General features: G+C 42.5%; 2 protein-coding genes and 1 long non-coding RNA gene across 20 annotated transcripts in view; 1 reads left to right on the forward strand and 2 right to left on the reverse strand.

Annotated features, from left to right (window-relative positions):
* Nucleotides 1-645: 645 nt before the first annotated feature.
* Nucleotides 646-7,486, reverse strand: HINT3 (histidine triad nucleotide binding protein 3). 7 transcript variants are annotated; one of them, XR_015708982.1, is made up of 6 exons: nucleotides 7,296-7,486; nucleotides 6,435-6,552; nucleotides 5,003-5,072; nucleotides 4,766-4,813; nucleotides 4,042-4,191; nucleotides 646-2,441 (listed from the first exon to the last, which is right to left on the reverse strand). XR_015708982.1 is itself a non-coding variant. In XM_087777383.1 (6 exons), exons 1-6 carry the CDS (start codon nucleotides 7,440-7,442, stop codon nucleotides 2,394-2,396), a joined length of 558 nt encoding a protein of 185 aa, XP_087633509.1. In that variant the 5' UTR covers nucleotides 7,443-7,486; the 3' UTR covers nucleotides 646-2,393. The 7 variants fall into 7 exon arrangements, 4 of the variants coding, with proteins under 4 accessions (XP_087633509.1, XP_087633511.1, XP_087633508.1 ...); XM_087777383.1 differs by having other exon boundaries at nucleotides 4,042-4,168; XR_015708983.1 differs by lacking the exon at nucleotides 646-2,441 and adding an exon at nucleotides 3,388-3,616.
* A 1,998-nt stretch (nucleotides 7,487-9,484) lies between these two features.
* The window catches only part of NCOA7 (nuclear receptor coactivator 7), a 98,282-nt gene continuing 93,394 nt past the window's right edge, over nucleotides 9,485-14,372 (reverse strand). For 11 of the 12 annotated variants that reach the window (XM_087773616.1, XM_087773614.1, XM_087773618.1 and 8 more), the window contains 4 exons: nucleotides 14,054-14,206; nucleotides 13,420-13,515; nucleotides 12,673-12,746; nucleotides 9,485-11,766 (listed from right to left, as the gene is read on the reverse strand). In XM_087773616.1, coding sequence (XP_087629742.1) covers nucleotides 11,631-11,766; nucleotides 12,673-12,746; nucleotides 13,420-13,515; nucleotides 14,054-14,206 — 459 coding nt within the window. In that variant the 3' untranslated portion in view covers nucleotides 9,485-11,630. The other variant, XM_087773610.1, reaches the window with a different exon arrangement.
* On the forward strand, nucleotides 12,694-14,206 carry LOC148053359 (uncharacterized). Its single transcript, XR_015708014.1, has 2 exons — nucleotides 12,694-12,827; nucleotides 14,025-14,206. It is a non-coding gene; the product is annotated as an uncharacterized LOC148053359 (long non-coding RNA).

The raw sequence follows: 14,372 nt of genomic DNA on the forward strand, positions 1-14,372 counted from the left end.
ATCCTGATTTTTACCTTTCCAGTCTCACTGTCATTAGTGGGACCCTTCTCAAATGTAAGATATAACGGTTGACCTTTGTGCTTCTGTGTACATTTGACAATGTACTGGGTCTGGCTGCGATGGAGATAATTTTCTTCAGAGCAGCCCATAAGGTGCCAGGTTTTGCGTTTGTGACTGACAGGTATTGGTAACACAGCAGTCTTCTGGTGATTGCTGAGCAGGGCTTGCACGGCGCCAGGGCCGCCTCTTTTTCCGGCTCTGCCCCTCCAGTGGGCAAAAAGCTGGGAGGGGGCACAACCTGCAGAGCTGGCACAAACTGACTAGCAGGGCTGTCCCATGCCATCTAATGTCATGCTCAGCAAGCAAAGCTGAGGAGGTTTTTTTGGGGGTGGGGGCAGCCATTGCTACTGGCCTGCTTGTGGGAGGTTGTGAGGGATTACTTTTGCATTGCATGCCTTGGGTTTTTTCTTCCTCCTTCCTTCATTTATTAATCTGTCTTTATCTCAACCCATGAGTTTTCTCACTTTTGCTCCTTCTATTCTCTCCCCCATCCCGCTGGGGTCGGGGGTGAAGAGCGAGCAAAGGGGTATCTAGGGTCAACCCCCACAGTCAACTATTCCATTGCACTGGAAGATCATTCCAAGATTAGCATTTATTCTGTTTATTAATCCTTTTTGACAACAGTTCATGTCGGTACTCTAAATATTACATGTCACAGTCAAGTACAGTTACATAAATTAATTACAAATCAGAACACTTAGACAGTATTAACTCTTGAAAGATCCTAATGTTCAGGTATTTCACAAAGCTAGGAGCCAGCTCAAACCTCCTAATCTATTGCACAGTAGTCAAAGTTCAGTGGCTTTAATTCACGCTCTTCCTACCTAACGTTACATATTAAAACCCTAAAGGCTGCAAATGACGTGTCAGCGCCCACTAATAAGAATAACGAGACATGAGGAACAAGGTGTTACAGAGAAGAGAGGTGTAAACTCTTCTAGGTAGAAAACATTGTTCTTCAGAAGGGTGTGAACTTTCTGAAGTATTACATACAGTTTACTCTAAGACTATCGCAATATATTGTCCCACTAAGGCAACAGGTGCTGTATCAGCGGAAAACACTGAGAAGGTTACATTCAGGGACGCTTGCAGGTGCAACAGACCACCACCACCTCAGCTGCCTGTAAAGGCATCAGCCGAGGACACTGGGTTAGTTGGGCACCCAGAAATACACTCTGCGGATGAAGAAAATCCACCCTGTGTTTTCTGGAGCTTTAGCATTTCAAACAGTCTGCCTTAATATGGTATTGAAAACCAGAGCGCTAGCGTTACTGACGAGAGTCGTACAGCAAAGGGAAACGTTCAGCAGGTTCCTTAAGGAACCCAGCGTGTTCCAGTTGTGGGCTGTGTGCCTGCTATCCCAAATTCCAATCAGATTGCCATTATGCAAGCCTGCCACACGCTCACTGCAGCAAAGACCCGTTTCTCTTATGGCTTTGTTTAGAAATCAAATTTAGCCAAGGCATTAGTAATCTCCAAGGGACTTCCAGTGAGAACAATATCAGAACCACCTAAAAATTTGGATTTTTCTTTCTGCCATCATGCAGAAGAGCAGTATATTAAATCAATTCCTCTGAACTCTTCACATTTTTTGTAAACATACAATAACTAATTTAAGACATTGTGCACAGAAGAGGGAAACAATCTTTAAGTCCAACATACAACCACTTACACACACATTAAACTATATTCTATGTTAAATAGCATTATCACCTCTTGGGCACCTATTGTATTAACATTTACTATGTCATTGTCATGCAAATAAGACAGGTAATATATTAAAGTGGTTTAGCACCAGAAAGTTAGTAGTGTACTTTCAGCAATGTACCTACCAATAACTAGGCGTAAGTAATGTATCATACAAAGACAGATGGAAACTTAAATGTTTTAAATGCTACTTGCAATCCCGGAACAATGCATCTTTAAAATAAAAGCTTGATTCTGCAGCAAATACTCCCTTTGGTACCACATGCATGCTGTTAGTAGTAACCTGTTGCCTTAGTTGCAATACATTCTGCTGTTACACCCTGTCTTTTACTAGGAAAAGTTCTCTGCACGTGTGCCTATGTGTGTGTTTGTAGTATGTATGTATATATATACAAACATAAAATGATAATTAAAATACATCACCTTATTGTCAGAGAAGCATACAGCCTCAAGTATCCAAATGGGAGAATTAAGTTGGCAGCTACAAATTCTGTGTGTATTCCCTCATAAGGAACTAAAGCTTTTTTTATCCTGGTCTATTACTGGCAACATCAAACTGTGCAACCTTAAATCAGAGTTCAAAGACAAAGAATAAACTGGCTAGCAACGCAAGGCTAAGAGTACTTTCAACTGGCAGCATTTTCAGTTTGCAGTCGCTCAATCAGTTGTTCAGCCTATGAAAGAGAGAAGGCAATGCATTAACTACACCATGGACCTGCAGTTAACTGAAAATTCCATTTTAAAAACAGTAAGTGACACTGACAGAGCATTTACTTTTCATTTTTACAGACAAAGCATACAACAGAAGTAGAATACAATGATTGCTTTAAACAGCAGACTTTCTTTCACAGTTTCCATCAAACTCCCATTAGGTGATCAGAAAAGGAAACGGAGCCTATGGAAGTCAGAGGACATTTGAGCAAATAAATAGCAGATAAAGCAGTGTGGTTTTACAGACCTCAGAAGACAGCAGTGCTCAGAACAACCAAGCTGTGAGACCAGAACAGCGTCTTGCGGCCTCTCATCACCCGACCAGCTGCACACCAGCCACACGTGTTGCTGAGATGGAGCGCATTCACGCGTGTGGTTCACGTCACGAGATACACATCCATTCTTTGGTTATGTCACTATGCTCACGCGTAACTTTTCTCATGGTATGGCTACTTATGCACCTAGCGCATAACTGGGACAGCTGTATTTTGTATATGTAACAGCACCAGCCCACAGAGCCCTCAGAAAGGCAACTAAAGCTAGATGAAGCATGAAGCAACTGAAAATGAAGTTATCTGAATCTTGTTTTGCATTCTTAAACAAGCATCATAGTAAAGCCATTATAATTAAAAAAAAAAAAAAAAAAGAACTCAAGAACATTTTCCAACTTGAGAACAGGGCAAAGTATCTTTTGAAATGCATCCATATTGGATAACCAAATTTGGTACAGATCTCCCTGAGCTAATCCAAGATTATTTGAGGGCCAAATATGTGTGTGATGCTCTACAATACAGCAGAGACACATCTGCTTTTTTCAAGCTAGGTGAGATCTCCAGCAAGGTACCACTGTGAAGAAGCCAGGGTTTTTTCTCTTTAAGTAAGAGGCTGTCTGTCTTCTTTAGATGAGAGACCTTTTTCAGCATCCTTGTTTTGGGGCTCTGCAATGCTGCCAGGATGCTGTAGCTACATTGCAAGGATAGGTTCTTTGCTGCCTCAAAGCAGTGAGAGTATGCTTTAGTCCTCAAGAAAGATATTTTCAAACAGTGATTTAGCCAGTGCCAGTTCAGTCTCATCGCTTACCTCTGCTGACATAAATCAGTACAAACAATGTTTTTGTAAAGCAGACACTTGTTTCAGTCTAAAGATGGCGAGATGAGAAAAAAACATGTGAAATGCTACAGGGAATCGTTAGGTGGCCATGTTTTTCACCTAAACTGGATGAACCAGGGTATGTACAATACATAGCCCATCACATTTGAATGTATCCTTTCACATTAAAGGACAAATACTTACAAAGTGTCCTCAGAAGCACATCACATTACCCTAAGGTACACATTAGATCCAGAACTACTGTGAACGTTATTGTTGCTCCATTTCCCTTAATAAGCATAAACATTAAAGTTATATTTTACCATTATATTTTCTCAAATATTGAATGCAAAAGGTAAATGACGAAAATAATTGCTCAAAGAATTTCTGGACGTAGTTAGAATGTTAGAAAGATGTCACATTTTCAGCTTGCAATTGAAAACCTACCAAAAAGCTTATCTGGATTACACTTACCGTGATAAACCAGTAGGAATTGATTCTGTAAATGAGCCTGGATAAGAATCCTAGCTGACTGGCTGGGGCCAGGACGTGAAGATGCAAGTGGGATATTGAGCAGAACGGAGGCCAGTGAAAACCCATTCTTCAGAAAACAAGTAAAAAATACTGGTGATGTTAATTCAGGAAGAAGTGGAATATCGCAAGTTATTTAACATGATCAACTGAATTAAGAACTCAACTCATGACACTTTCCTTGTACATAAAGGCAGGAACAAAAACATGCCCTTTCCTTTTGTTACGCTCTCAGGAAACCTTTTCAAATGTCCATTAACCTCCTCCTCCATGTCTCTGTATTTAAGATATATTTTGTTAAGAAGGAGGGTTTAAAAAATAAAATCTATCTTCAATGTATCATATGTAGTTTTCAGCTGGAAAGCCAACTGTCACTACATGAATGCAGTTTCCACCTATTTTAACCACAAAGGCCCAGTTCCCTATACTCTACAGTATTTAAATTATGTTACAATTTACTTTGGCTATCAATCAAGGGCACTGGCTTAAACTAAAGGCTGCAGCACTGAAATCAAATGAATGCAGGCATGACTGAAACACAATGCAGTGCCCTGCTTGAACAGGACGAAGTTTACCTCTCTTCTGGAATCTAGGATTTAGAGCATATTTTCAGAACATAATTAAACAGCAGCCTTTTAGATAAGTTGTTTGAAGTGCTCTTCCCTACCCCAAGATGTGGTCAAGAAAGAATCTCAGAGTTGGAATGCAATCTGTGCTGGAAATTCATCAGAAAAAAAGAGTTTATATTCAATGTCAGCACATTCTACTTGAGAAGTCACGCGATAAGCGAACACAGACCCAATTTCTTCAATAAATCATACTGCAGTTGTTGCCACCATCTCTAAAATAGCATTCTGAAAAGTAAAAAACATACTCAGTAAACACAGGAGGTTCCATTACATACCTTATATCATTCAAGTCACTAAAATTATTTCTCTGGAGGACAGCTTTTCCAACTTCCATCATTCTCTTCACTGTTAAACACAAATTTCATTTAATGTTTAATATTTTACATATCATATATCATCAAGTAATTTAAAAAAGTTATTCTTCAGAAACTAAATTATTGAATATTAACTTCAACAAACTGATTAGACAGATCACAAACATGGGTTTTTCAAAACATAAATACTGTAACTACTCATAAGCAAAAAAAGATTGTCAAGACAGTGTTGTGCAATGATCAACATGAAAATCACCACAGTTACTGATTTCCACACTAACGAGGTTTAAGTGTGGTATTCTTCTAACAACTTTGGACAAAGTCATGGTATCACCACACCCTAATAAAGAAAACCAACAAATACTGATGGTCAGAATGATAACATTTACACTAATTCCAGTGTTATATCTCTACACAGCTACAGGGCTTTGATCTCTAGGTCCTGTGCAGCCTGGCATAAGTTAGCAAGTTTCAGAGATGGTACACAAATTTAAATTAGAATAAAATAAAAATCTCAGTCCTACTTATTACTAGGACAAAGTTTCATTACTGCATCACTGAGAAGAGAAGCAACCCTCATACAAAAACTCAAGGCAAAAGTCTGAGGAATTGACTTGAAGCCAAACACATACAGAAGTTGTTTCTGAAGAAAACTACCCTACGCTTAGGAGCGAAATACAGTGACGCAAGATTTGCAACACGCAACTATAACTCTTTTCTTGCACCACCTGTAATTTTCCATGAGGTGGAATCTCTTCATGGATGTATGCCTGTAGTTTCTTCCATTACTCAACACACTTAGCTAGGCATTTCTTGTGAAACAACTAATTCCACGACAATGTTTTCTTAAGGAAAAAAAAAAAGCCTATCAACAATACATCATAGCTTCAATATATTAGAATTTTATCATTTCAAAACCTATTGAAGTTTATTGGAACACCATTTCCCTCTTTCTTCTCTTACTCCCATTTCCTGAAAAATAATGTAGCACTTATTATAAAGTATACATTTTATAAAATTCTTCTAGAATTTTTCATATAATTTGAAATTGCATATATATCTAAGAAAACACAATGAAGCAGCACGTAAATATTTTTAAAAATAAAGTTGCACTTCCAACAAAGTGCAGAGGCACCTATGCTCTATGCAAACAAAAGAGATTTTGTGCGCTAGTGCAATGTTTTTCTAGAATTGCACAAAAACGCGTGCTACTGCAGAGTAGCACGTGGAAGTTCCCAGTAAGGGTAAGTCCCTACCTACGCTCACGCCACCTATTTCAGTGTCCACATTCACAACCAAATGGTGCTCAAAGGTGTAATTTACTTGACAACACACTATTTAAGACTGCGCGAAATTATTTTCCTTCAAGTTAAACACACACTTACAGCCTTACCTATAGGTATGTGTTCCGTCTTCAGTGTTTTGCAGTTTCCCATGTGCTCCACCGGCACCACCAGATAGTGGTGGGGGGCACCAGGTCTGATATCTCTAAAGCAAACAAGGTCTTCGTACTAGAAAAGGATGCAGGCATATTAAATTGATTAGGACGAGGATATTGGCATAGAGTAAGTAACAAAGTCCATCTTTGCCGTGTCAATGTGATAGTTAATGTTGCATTTGAAGCAACTAGCAAAAACCAAAAAGGATTTCTGGAGCCAGCCGAGAGAAGGACCTGTAAGCACGGTCTGTGTCCTCAGCTGACCTTCTGCAGTTCAGGATTCCTCGGTGCCTGCTTTAAGGTTTCTAGCGGTTGTGACAACATTTAAGGTTAGCGAGATATTTCCTTTCTGATCGATGCTTCGCTCCCACCTCCACCGAAGAGTACGCGACCCCTAAGAGCACGCCAAGCCTGGTCCTAAGGCGGAGGCGCGGGTCGAGCCGCCCCCAGGGGGAGGAGGGCTGGCAGCAGGCGACCCACCTGGGCACGGCTTCAGGGGCTGATCTTTCCTTCCCCAGTCACCCTGCCCCGGCCCTCCCGGAGCTCTGCCCGCTCTGCAGCCCTGGCCGCCGGGCAGCTCGGCCGGCGGGATCGGCGCAGGAGCTCTCAGGCCAGCATGGCGGCCGCCGCAGTTCGGCTCGCCGTTAACAACCGGCGACGAACAACCACCACCACCCGCCCAGGCCAACACAAGCCCCTCGGCTGCCCGCACCCCCGGGAGAGAGGACGAGGGCGGCGGCGAAGGGCGGGAGCGGCCGCGGGAGCTCCGCCGGCGGGACAGCGGGGGAGGCCGCCGCCCGGGCGCCCCTCACCCACCTGGCAGGGGAGCAGCGCCGTGCCCGGCTCCTCCCGGCGGGCGATCCTGCAGAACACGCACTTGCCGTCGTACCCGCCGCCGCTCCCGGCTTCTCTCCCCTCAGCGGCGGCGCCGCCGGCCGCGGCCGCGGCCTCCTCCCCCGCCATGGCCACCGCCCGCCCGCGGCCCCGCGCGCGCCCCCTGCCGGCGCCACAGCCGGGGGCGGGGCGACGCCCTTACGCTCTCGCCGCGAGCACCAATGGCGGGACACGGGCGCCGGCCCCCGCGCCCCGCCCGCCCCCGCGCCGCCAGGGGGCGCGCGCGGGCCGCGTGAGTCTCTCTCTCTCTCTCCTCCCGCGCCCCCCCCGCCCCGTGCCGGCTGTAGCCCCGCCCACAGCTCCCGGCGCGCGCCCCGCCAGCCCCGACGTAAGAAACTTTTCTTTCGATGAAGTCATACGCAGCTCGAGGGGGAAGGCTGCTTCTAAGCGGGTAAAATACAGAGCTGCCTTGGCCCTTTGCAGCAATCCTGCAGCCGCACGCTGCATCGCAGCCCCGACGCGTCAACGAAAACGCATGAAAGGGCTGCGCGCCCTAGGGTTTCACTAAGGAAAAAAAACGGGTACAAACTGGGAATAGAATTAAGTGAACGCATTCTGAGCTCCATCAGTTCATAGAATCAGAGAACGGTTTGGGGTGGAAGGGACCTTTAAAGGCCACCTAGTCCACCCCCCCTGCGACGGGCAGGGACATCTTGAACCAGATCAGGTTGCTCAGAGCCCCATCCAGCCTGGCCTTGAGTGTTTCCAGGGATGGGGCATCCACCACCTCTCTGGGCAACCCCTTCCAGGGTTTCACCACCCTCCTCCTGTCAACTGCCTCCAAAGCTAACAGAGGGTATTTCTAAGCAGTAGCTAACCTTCAATTTCTAAAAATGTTTTCTTAATAATTTGCATTTTAAACAACTTCCACTCCTCATTAGACTGGAGTCGCAGAGCTGCAGAATCCCCGACCACAGAATTTCAAGGTTTATGTTCTTTGTGCAGCCCAAATGGCACAAAGTACCTGTCCCACAGACGACAGGCCATAGTGTTTAGAGAGGTAACGAGCTGCAAAATTTGGAATGAGATTTTTCAAAAACGCATTTCTTTCTGAGCATGCAAGCTGTGCTTGTACAAATAGGACACGGTTAGCTATGCTACCTGAAGAAGCACATCTGCCAGCAACTGCTGACCTGCAGAGCGCAAGGCATCCCCTTTGCAATGAGCTAACCTGTCCCTTTTCTCTGCTACAAACAGGGAAGTGAAATCTTGAAAGTTTACACACAAGGATTATTCTGAAAGTAACGGGGGTTACTTTGCTCTAAAGCCAGCTTCATACGAAACATTCGGTGCAAAAACTGCACTGAAATCAGCACCAAATTGAACATCTGCCCTTAACTGGGTACTTACAAGCCTTATTGTGAACGAGCATTTCAACACTGTCCTGAATCAAAAATCTTTATCCAAGTACCACTAAAGTACATATGCTTCATGTTGCAAGAACAAGCTTTTGTTCTCCAAGAGAAAAATTATTAGTGACCGTAACTTTCCTTTTACTTTACATTAAGAGAATTCTTACCGCCATTTCACTCAAAGCAAGGTTCACAGCATACTGGTTCCATTCCATGCATAACTGTAGTTTGATTTTTCTTAGTGCCACCTCTGTACACCACAAAACCGATGAAGTCAAGAACCAAGTACTTTTAAGACACCGTATGCCTTTGTCTTGCTTGGACAGAAAGAAAAATACATGAATATTTCAGCAGCATAAAAAGGCTGCACACAAAAATGATACAGACTTTTGACTTCTGGGAACAGGTTGGTCATAAAAGATGAGGGAATACCCGTCATTCACTACAGCCGAGAGGAGCAACGAGAACTACTAGGTCAACTATTTAACTGTTTATCGTTATTTCTTAGCCCTTTGTCAGAGTCTGTCTTTGAGTGAACTCAAAACACAGCTCTATTTTAGGAGATGCTATACCACACAACACCCCCCCGCCGAAAGCTCCCAACTCCTTAGCCATGTTTCTAGAATGTGATATCGCTGGAAGTCTCTTTTTGAGGGCAGGCGTGGGTATTTATCAGCATAACCTGTAACTTAAGCTGCATCCTTTCATCTTTAAAACGTACTAAAATTGGTGAATAAAAGAAAACATCTGTAACAAGTCTCTGAATGCATAAATTCCTTTATTGAAAATATTGTGATAGCACTGCATTACATATATTCAATATTCATAGTTTCAAGGGTCACAGAATTTTGATTGAACAACACTGTTTGAATATAGACCACAGCGTTTAGATATGCTCTGACAAGGATAATATAATGGAGTAAGTTGTAGGTAGCAATAGTGAAATGTATGTAAAATGTTGGAACTTGGTTGGTTTGGGTTTTTTTTTTAAACTATTAAGTGGTCTGCCACCATTTAAAAGAGCAAACAGTATTAGATATTCCTGGTATCGTCAAAGCATTATGCTGTTAGCAACTTCCAAAATATGTCACAGCATTACCAATAAGAACTTTATTCATGGCTGTAGTAGACCACACAGAAGGGAAGTGTGAAAAGCTCACGTGCAGCGTGTTACAGGCTTACTGTAGATAGCATCGGCTTTTAGATTGTGAAATTTCTGTGCAGGATTAAGATTTAGTAATGCTTTTGAAAGAAAACCACTTGGCTGCCTTTTTTTTTTTTTTAAATCTGTTCCAAAGGGGAAGAACAGTAACTAAATTGAATTTTATTACTCAGTTAATAATATTCCAAAATTAGACTGTACTGTTTAATGCATAGAAGCACACTACTGTTTCTAAAACCCGCCTTTCTCAGGACCACGAGACATTCGATTCTAAGGGCAGGACAGCATCCTAATGTTGGCTGGGTCTGGACTGTGTAAACAGAACCACAGCATAATGGGAAAGCAGAATTCTTTAGCGAACAGTGAAGATTGCCAGTCCTCTGTCACACTCTCTCTATTTTCCGAAATTTTCATTTTGTAACATGCAGTCTTGTCTTTTCAGTGGTGAGGGGGGAGGGGGAAAAGTATCTGTTTATTTCATGGAAAACCAAGAAGAATATTTAGTTGCCTGTCAAATCCTAAGCCAACCTGCTGCTTCAAGTCTTTTTTTGGGAAGGAAATCATATATATATATATAATTACTAAGAAAACAAGTATTACACTAACATGACCAGGCCTGTTAGGGAAACAGCATTCTTCTCTAAATCTCAATTGTATTTTCTCCTTAACAAAGCAGTTATTCTTCAATTGGTAGAGAAGTGCTCATAAAAGCACAGTGGGTGGCTTATTTTGAATCATTTGGTGGTGATACAGAAAAACAATCCTCTCTTAGAAATGTCCTTTGTAAACAGTCAAATAATACCAGGGCAGATGCTCAGAGCATGCTGTCCCAATTCTGTTGACTGCAACAGAGCTGATACAGTCTATACCAGGGTGGCAGTTTGCCCAGTGTCTCCACACACTGCCAAAATAATAATCTATTAACAGGAATGTGGCAGCAGAGTTAATAAGAAGCACTATTCACCTTCTCCCTCATCTCAGAAAAAAAACCAAAACAGAATTATGCACTCAAGTGTTTCTGCCAGAAAACAAACCCTCTAATTAGGGTAAAATGGAAACCAAACCTCATTTACAAAATAAAAATATAAAAATTAACTTCAGAAATCAAATAAATTGATTCAGAATAAATGCCAATGCATAAGAAACCTACCTGAACAGTAATTATTTATCAAACTGAGATTTGAAACATTCAAAGAAAAAACTCACAGCTAATACATTTACACAAAAAAAAAATCTACTATACAATAACAATAAATAAAAAGATTTAAAAAACCTGTTCCCTTAAGTGCTGTGTACACCTATTTCTGATTCTCTTCCATGGCAAACAGTATGTTGTAGATTTTGGTAAAGCAACCTTTTATTTTTGGTTAGCATTTGTACGTTGAACATAAATACACATGGAATGTACTAGATAGTTATAGATTTCCCACAGGATCTTTTTCACAGTTACAGAAAAAGTTTTCAACTTATACACCATGAATATTTTCATAAGCATCATATCTTCGATGGAGGAGTGTTGGAGGAGGACGTAAAAAACACTTCAGACTGATCTCTTACTGTTCTGTCTCTTACTGCCTCTCAAAACCAGCTCTGTTTTTTCTTGGGTTGGTTGGTTGGGTTTTTTTGCGTAGTCATGCTCTGGTACAAACTTGAGGAAAAAGCGTGCAACCTTGTGAGGCAGCCTGCACCTTCTAGTTAGCGTTTAAGTGCCTAATGGATCCAGTCCTTAAGGCAGTCAGTATTTCATTCGAATGTCCATACTTCTACATCTTGTATTATGAAATCTTCTTTTTTGGATAAGATGTCATTATTGAAGGTGCTGCAGGAGTTGCTTCGCCCGTGATACAAATCTGCATCTAACCATAAGCCAAACCGGCCACTAAAAATGAAATACACAACAAATTTCAGGTAATATATAATAGTAAAAATACTGGAAGCTGTAGAAACTACTAGGAGTGATACCGAGGAATCTAGGTAATTCTAAGGATCTGTTAGACTGAACGTGAAGAGTTCAATCCTGGCAAAGCACTTGCCAAGCAGCTCACGGAGCAGTCCCCTCGCTTTTGTTTGCGCCAGCAAGCGGGGCAGAGCGCAGGACCGAGCGTGCGCCCGCGGCCCTCCATGCCCTTCAGCTGTTTGCACCGCCAGCTGTGGCTGTGACCGACACCAGGGCGTGGATGCCGGGGTCCCTTCCCTGGCTGTTTGGATGTGAACACGGCCCCTTCTGGCTTAGGAGGAGGAGGAGGGGTGTTTGTACACTCTCAATGCAAACCATGCCCAGACGTCCCCTGGTGCAGCCTGCAGTCAGCTTTAGTTAGTTGCATAGCCTTAGCCCTTGATTTCACAGCCAATGACCTTTGACATTTAGGACCTGATTAAGCACGGTCTGTATCCTTGCTCTGTGTAGCAACAGAATAATGACAATTTAATAAGGACTATGTGAGAAACCTTAGAAGCTGATGGCAAAACTGCCATTAGAGATTATCTTCCAGTGGCAAACCTCTTCAGCAATGAGACATGTTATCTACCCAAAACATCTGTTTTTCTCCCTGATCCAAAAAAAAAAAAATAAATAAAATTGATTGCCCAACATCAGTCATTCTAAGCAATGGAAACCGCTCTGGGACTATAACAGAAATCAGATTGCTGAGGTATCTGCCCTAAACAGTTTACTGAAATTAAGTTCAGCCATTTTACTGATCAGTTTTTCTTGCAACTACCATTGTCCCTATTCTCATTTAAAAATAAATTAGCTACATGATTTGACAACCGAACATTCACTCACCCTCCACCTCCGAGCTCCAGAGAACTGGTGTCTCCATTGATGAAGTAGGTGTTCTCTCCACTCCATTTGAATACCTGGGGGAGGGAAAACCCCAAATATATTTGGACTGTGAGGATTCTTGTACTCTAAAACTACCGGGGACAGACTCTTAGCAGGTATTTTTTGGTGTGGTCATATTTTATTTTATTTTTTTCTTGAAGGGGGAGGAGGAAGAGGTAATAGGTAGAAAGTAAAGGAACAACACATATTTAAAACTATAAACAAGGCACCCTAATCCTTTTTAAAATTCTGCCTGCATCTCTAAATCAACAGGCATTCTGTTAAAAAGGAACAACGTGTTCAATACTGAAAAATGCATAAGCCATGACCATTAAGGGGTATTTCAGTAGCACTCTTATATCTGGTTTGTTGTCACTGTGATCGTAAGCACGTGTGAAATCATACCCTATTCTTGATGCCACTGCCTTCCAAGGTGAGCCTTTGACAGTCCACTTCTTACTCCTCCCTGCTTCCCCCTTCAATCCACTTAAAACCCTCTCCTCACCCTTACAGACTGTCCTCTCGGCAATTCAGGTAATTACAGACACGTTTGCTTAACGCATTGCATTGAAGCAATGAGTGATTAACTGCATTCATCAACAGCCAGCACATCTTCTGAACTCAAATATGCTGTCTTCATAAAAATCTCATAAATGTTTCAGAAGTGGAACCGAAAGATCTTATTTGAGAAAGCGAACACCCACTTACCTTGAAATTTGGACTGAATGTGTAGAGGAATGTTTCACCAGTGCCATAGTAATGGTCACTAAACCTGAAGGGATGCGTAGCATACGCTCCAAATATCTGTCAGAATAAAATGATTAAACTACTTTTGAAGACAGTGCAAAATTCAAGAGAAAAAACCCCAAACATTTCAAAATACTTTCTGAAGAACAACTGAGCTGGTGTTTCATATTAGAAGAAACAACTAGTAAAGTACAGCAGATGAGCAAGTACTCCTGCAAACCTTTTGTATTCTGCCAGTTAAAAGCCAGATGACAAAAACAGCAACAGGAATGCTGACTCTAGGAGCTACTGAAGTACTAGACCTCCACAGAGGCATTATTTGTGGCAGCTTGAGAGACCTAAGAAAGATACTACCATGGGCACTATTAAAAGGAGCACTCACTGCAATTATGAAGATGTGGGGGGCGGGTATTTCTATTAGTGCTGATGCGCTTTCCTGCCTGTAAGTTTAGTTTAAGCAGTAGAAAATATAAAAGAAAACACCAATGCCTTCTTTTGGTGTCATGTCACTTCACAGTATGACTAGTACTTCATATTGATCACTTTTTATAATGTTGCCTTTTCAGTCCAACCCCGCAGAACAAGCATTCCTTACCTGGTTGTCCATATCCTTGACGACGAGGAGAACTGGACTGTCGAGAGATGCTGATTTACGGTAGAGAGTCTTCAGGCTAGTCCCGTGCTCCAGCGTACTGTATGCAAGCCGCCATGGGTATCCCTGCACTCGTGCGGGCAAGCGCCGGGCAAGCTGGGCAATGAACAGGGGGAAATGGTTACATATTCAGCAGGTTGGGTCACAGCCCAAGACCACGCCCTTTCTGCAGGGGCTCCTGAGCCAAAAAATGGCTGTCAAGGGAGCAGCTGATGCCAGTAGCTTAACATCTCTGCCACATTCATGTGGCCTTGTACTCTGA

Source organism: Nipponia nippon, unplaced genomic scaffold (assembly GCF_047370975.1).
Source record: "Nipponia nippon isolate SJK-2023a ecotype South Korea unplaced genomic scaffold, ASM4737097v1 scaffold_4, whole genome shotgun sequence".
Classification (NCBI taxonomy): Eukaryota; Metazoa; Chordata; class Aves; order Pelecaniformes; family Threskiornithidae; genus Nipponia; species Nipponia nippon.

What these genes read in the sequence shown, in the direction of transcription:
- HINT3 (XM_087777382.1), bottom strand. Translation starts at nt 7,442, where the DNA reads ATGGCGGGGGAGGAGGCCGCGGCCGCGGCCGGCGGCGCCGCCGCTGAG. An exon ending in CGGCGCTGCTCCCCTGCCAG is followed by an intron (nt 6,553 to 7,295) that starts GTGGGTGAGGGG and finishes ATCCTTTTCTAG; the next exon opens with TACGAAGACCTTGTTTGCTT. An exon ending in TTTCTTGACCACATCTTGGG is followed by an intron (nt 4,169 to 4,765) that starts GTAGGGAAGAGC and finishes TGTTTTCTGAAG; the next exon opens with AATGGGTTTTCACTGGCCTC.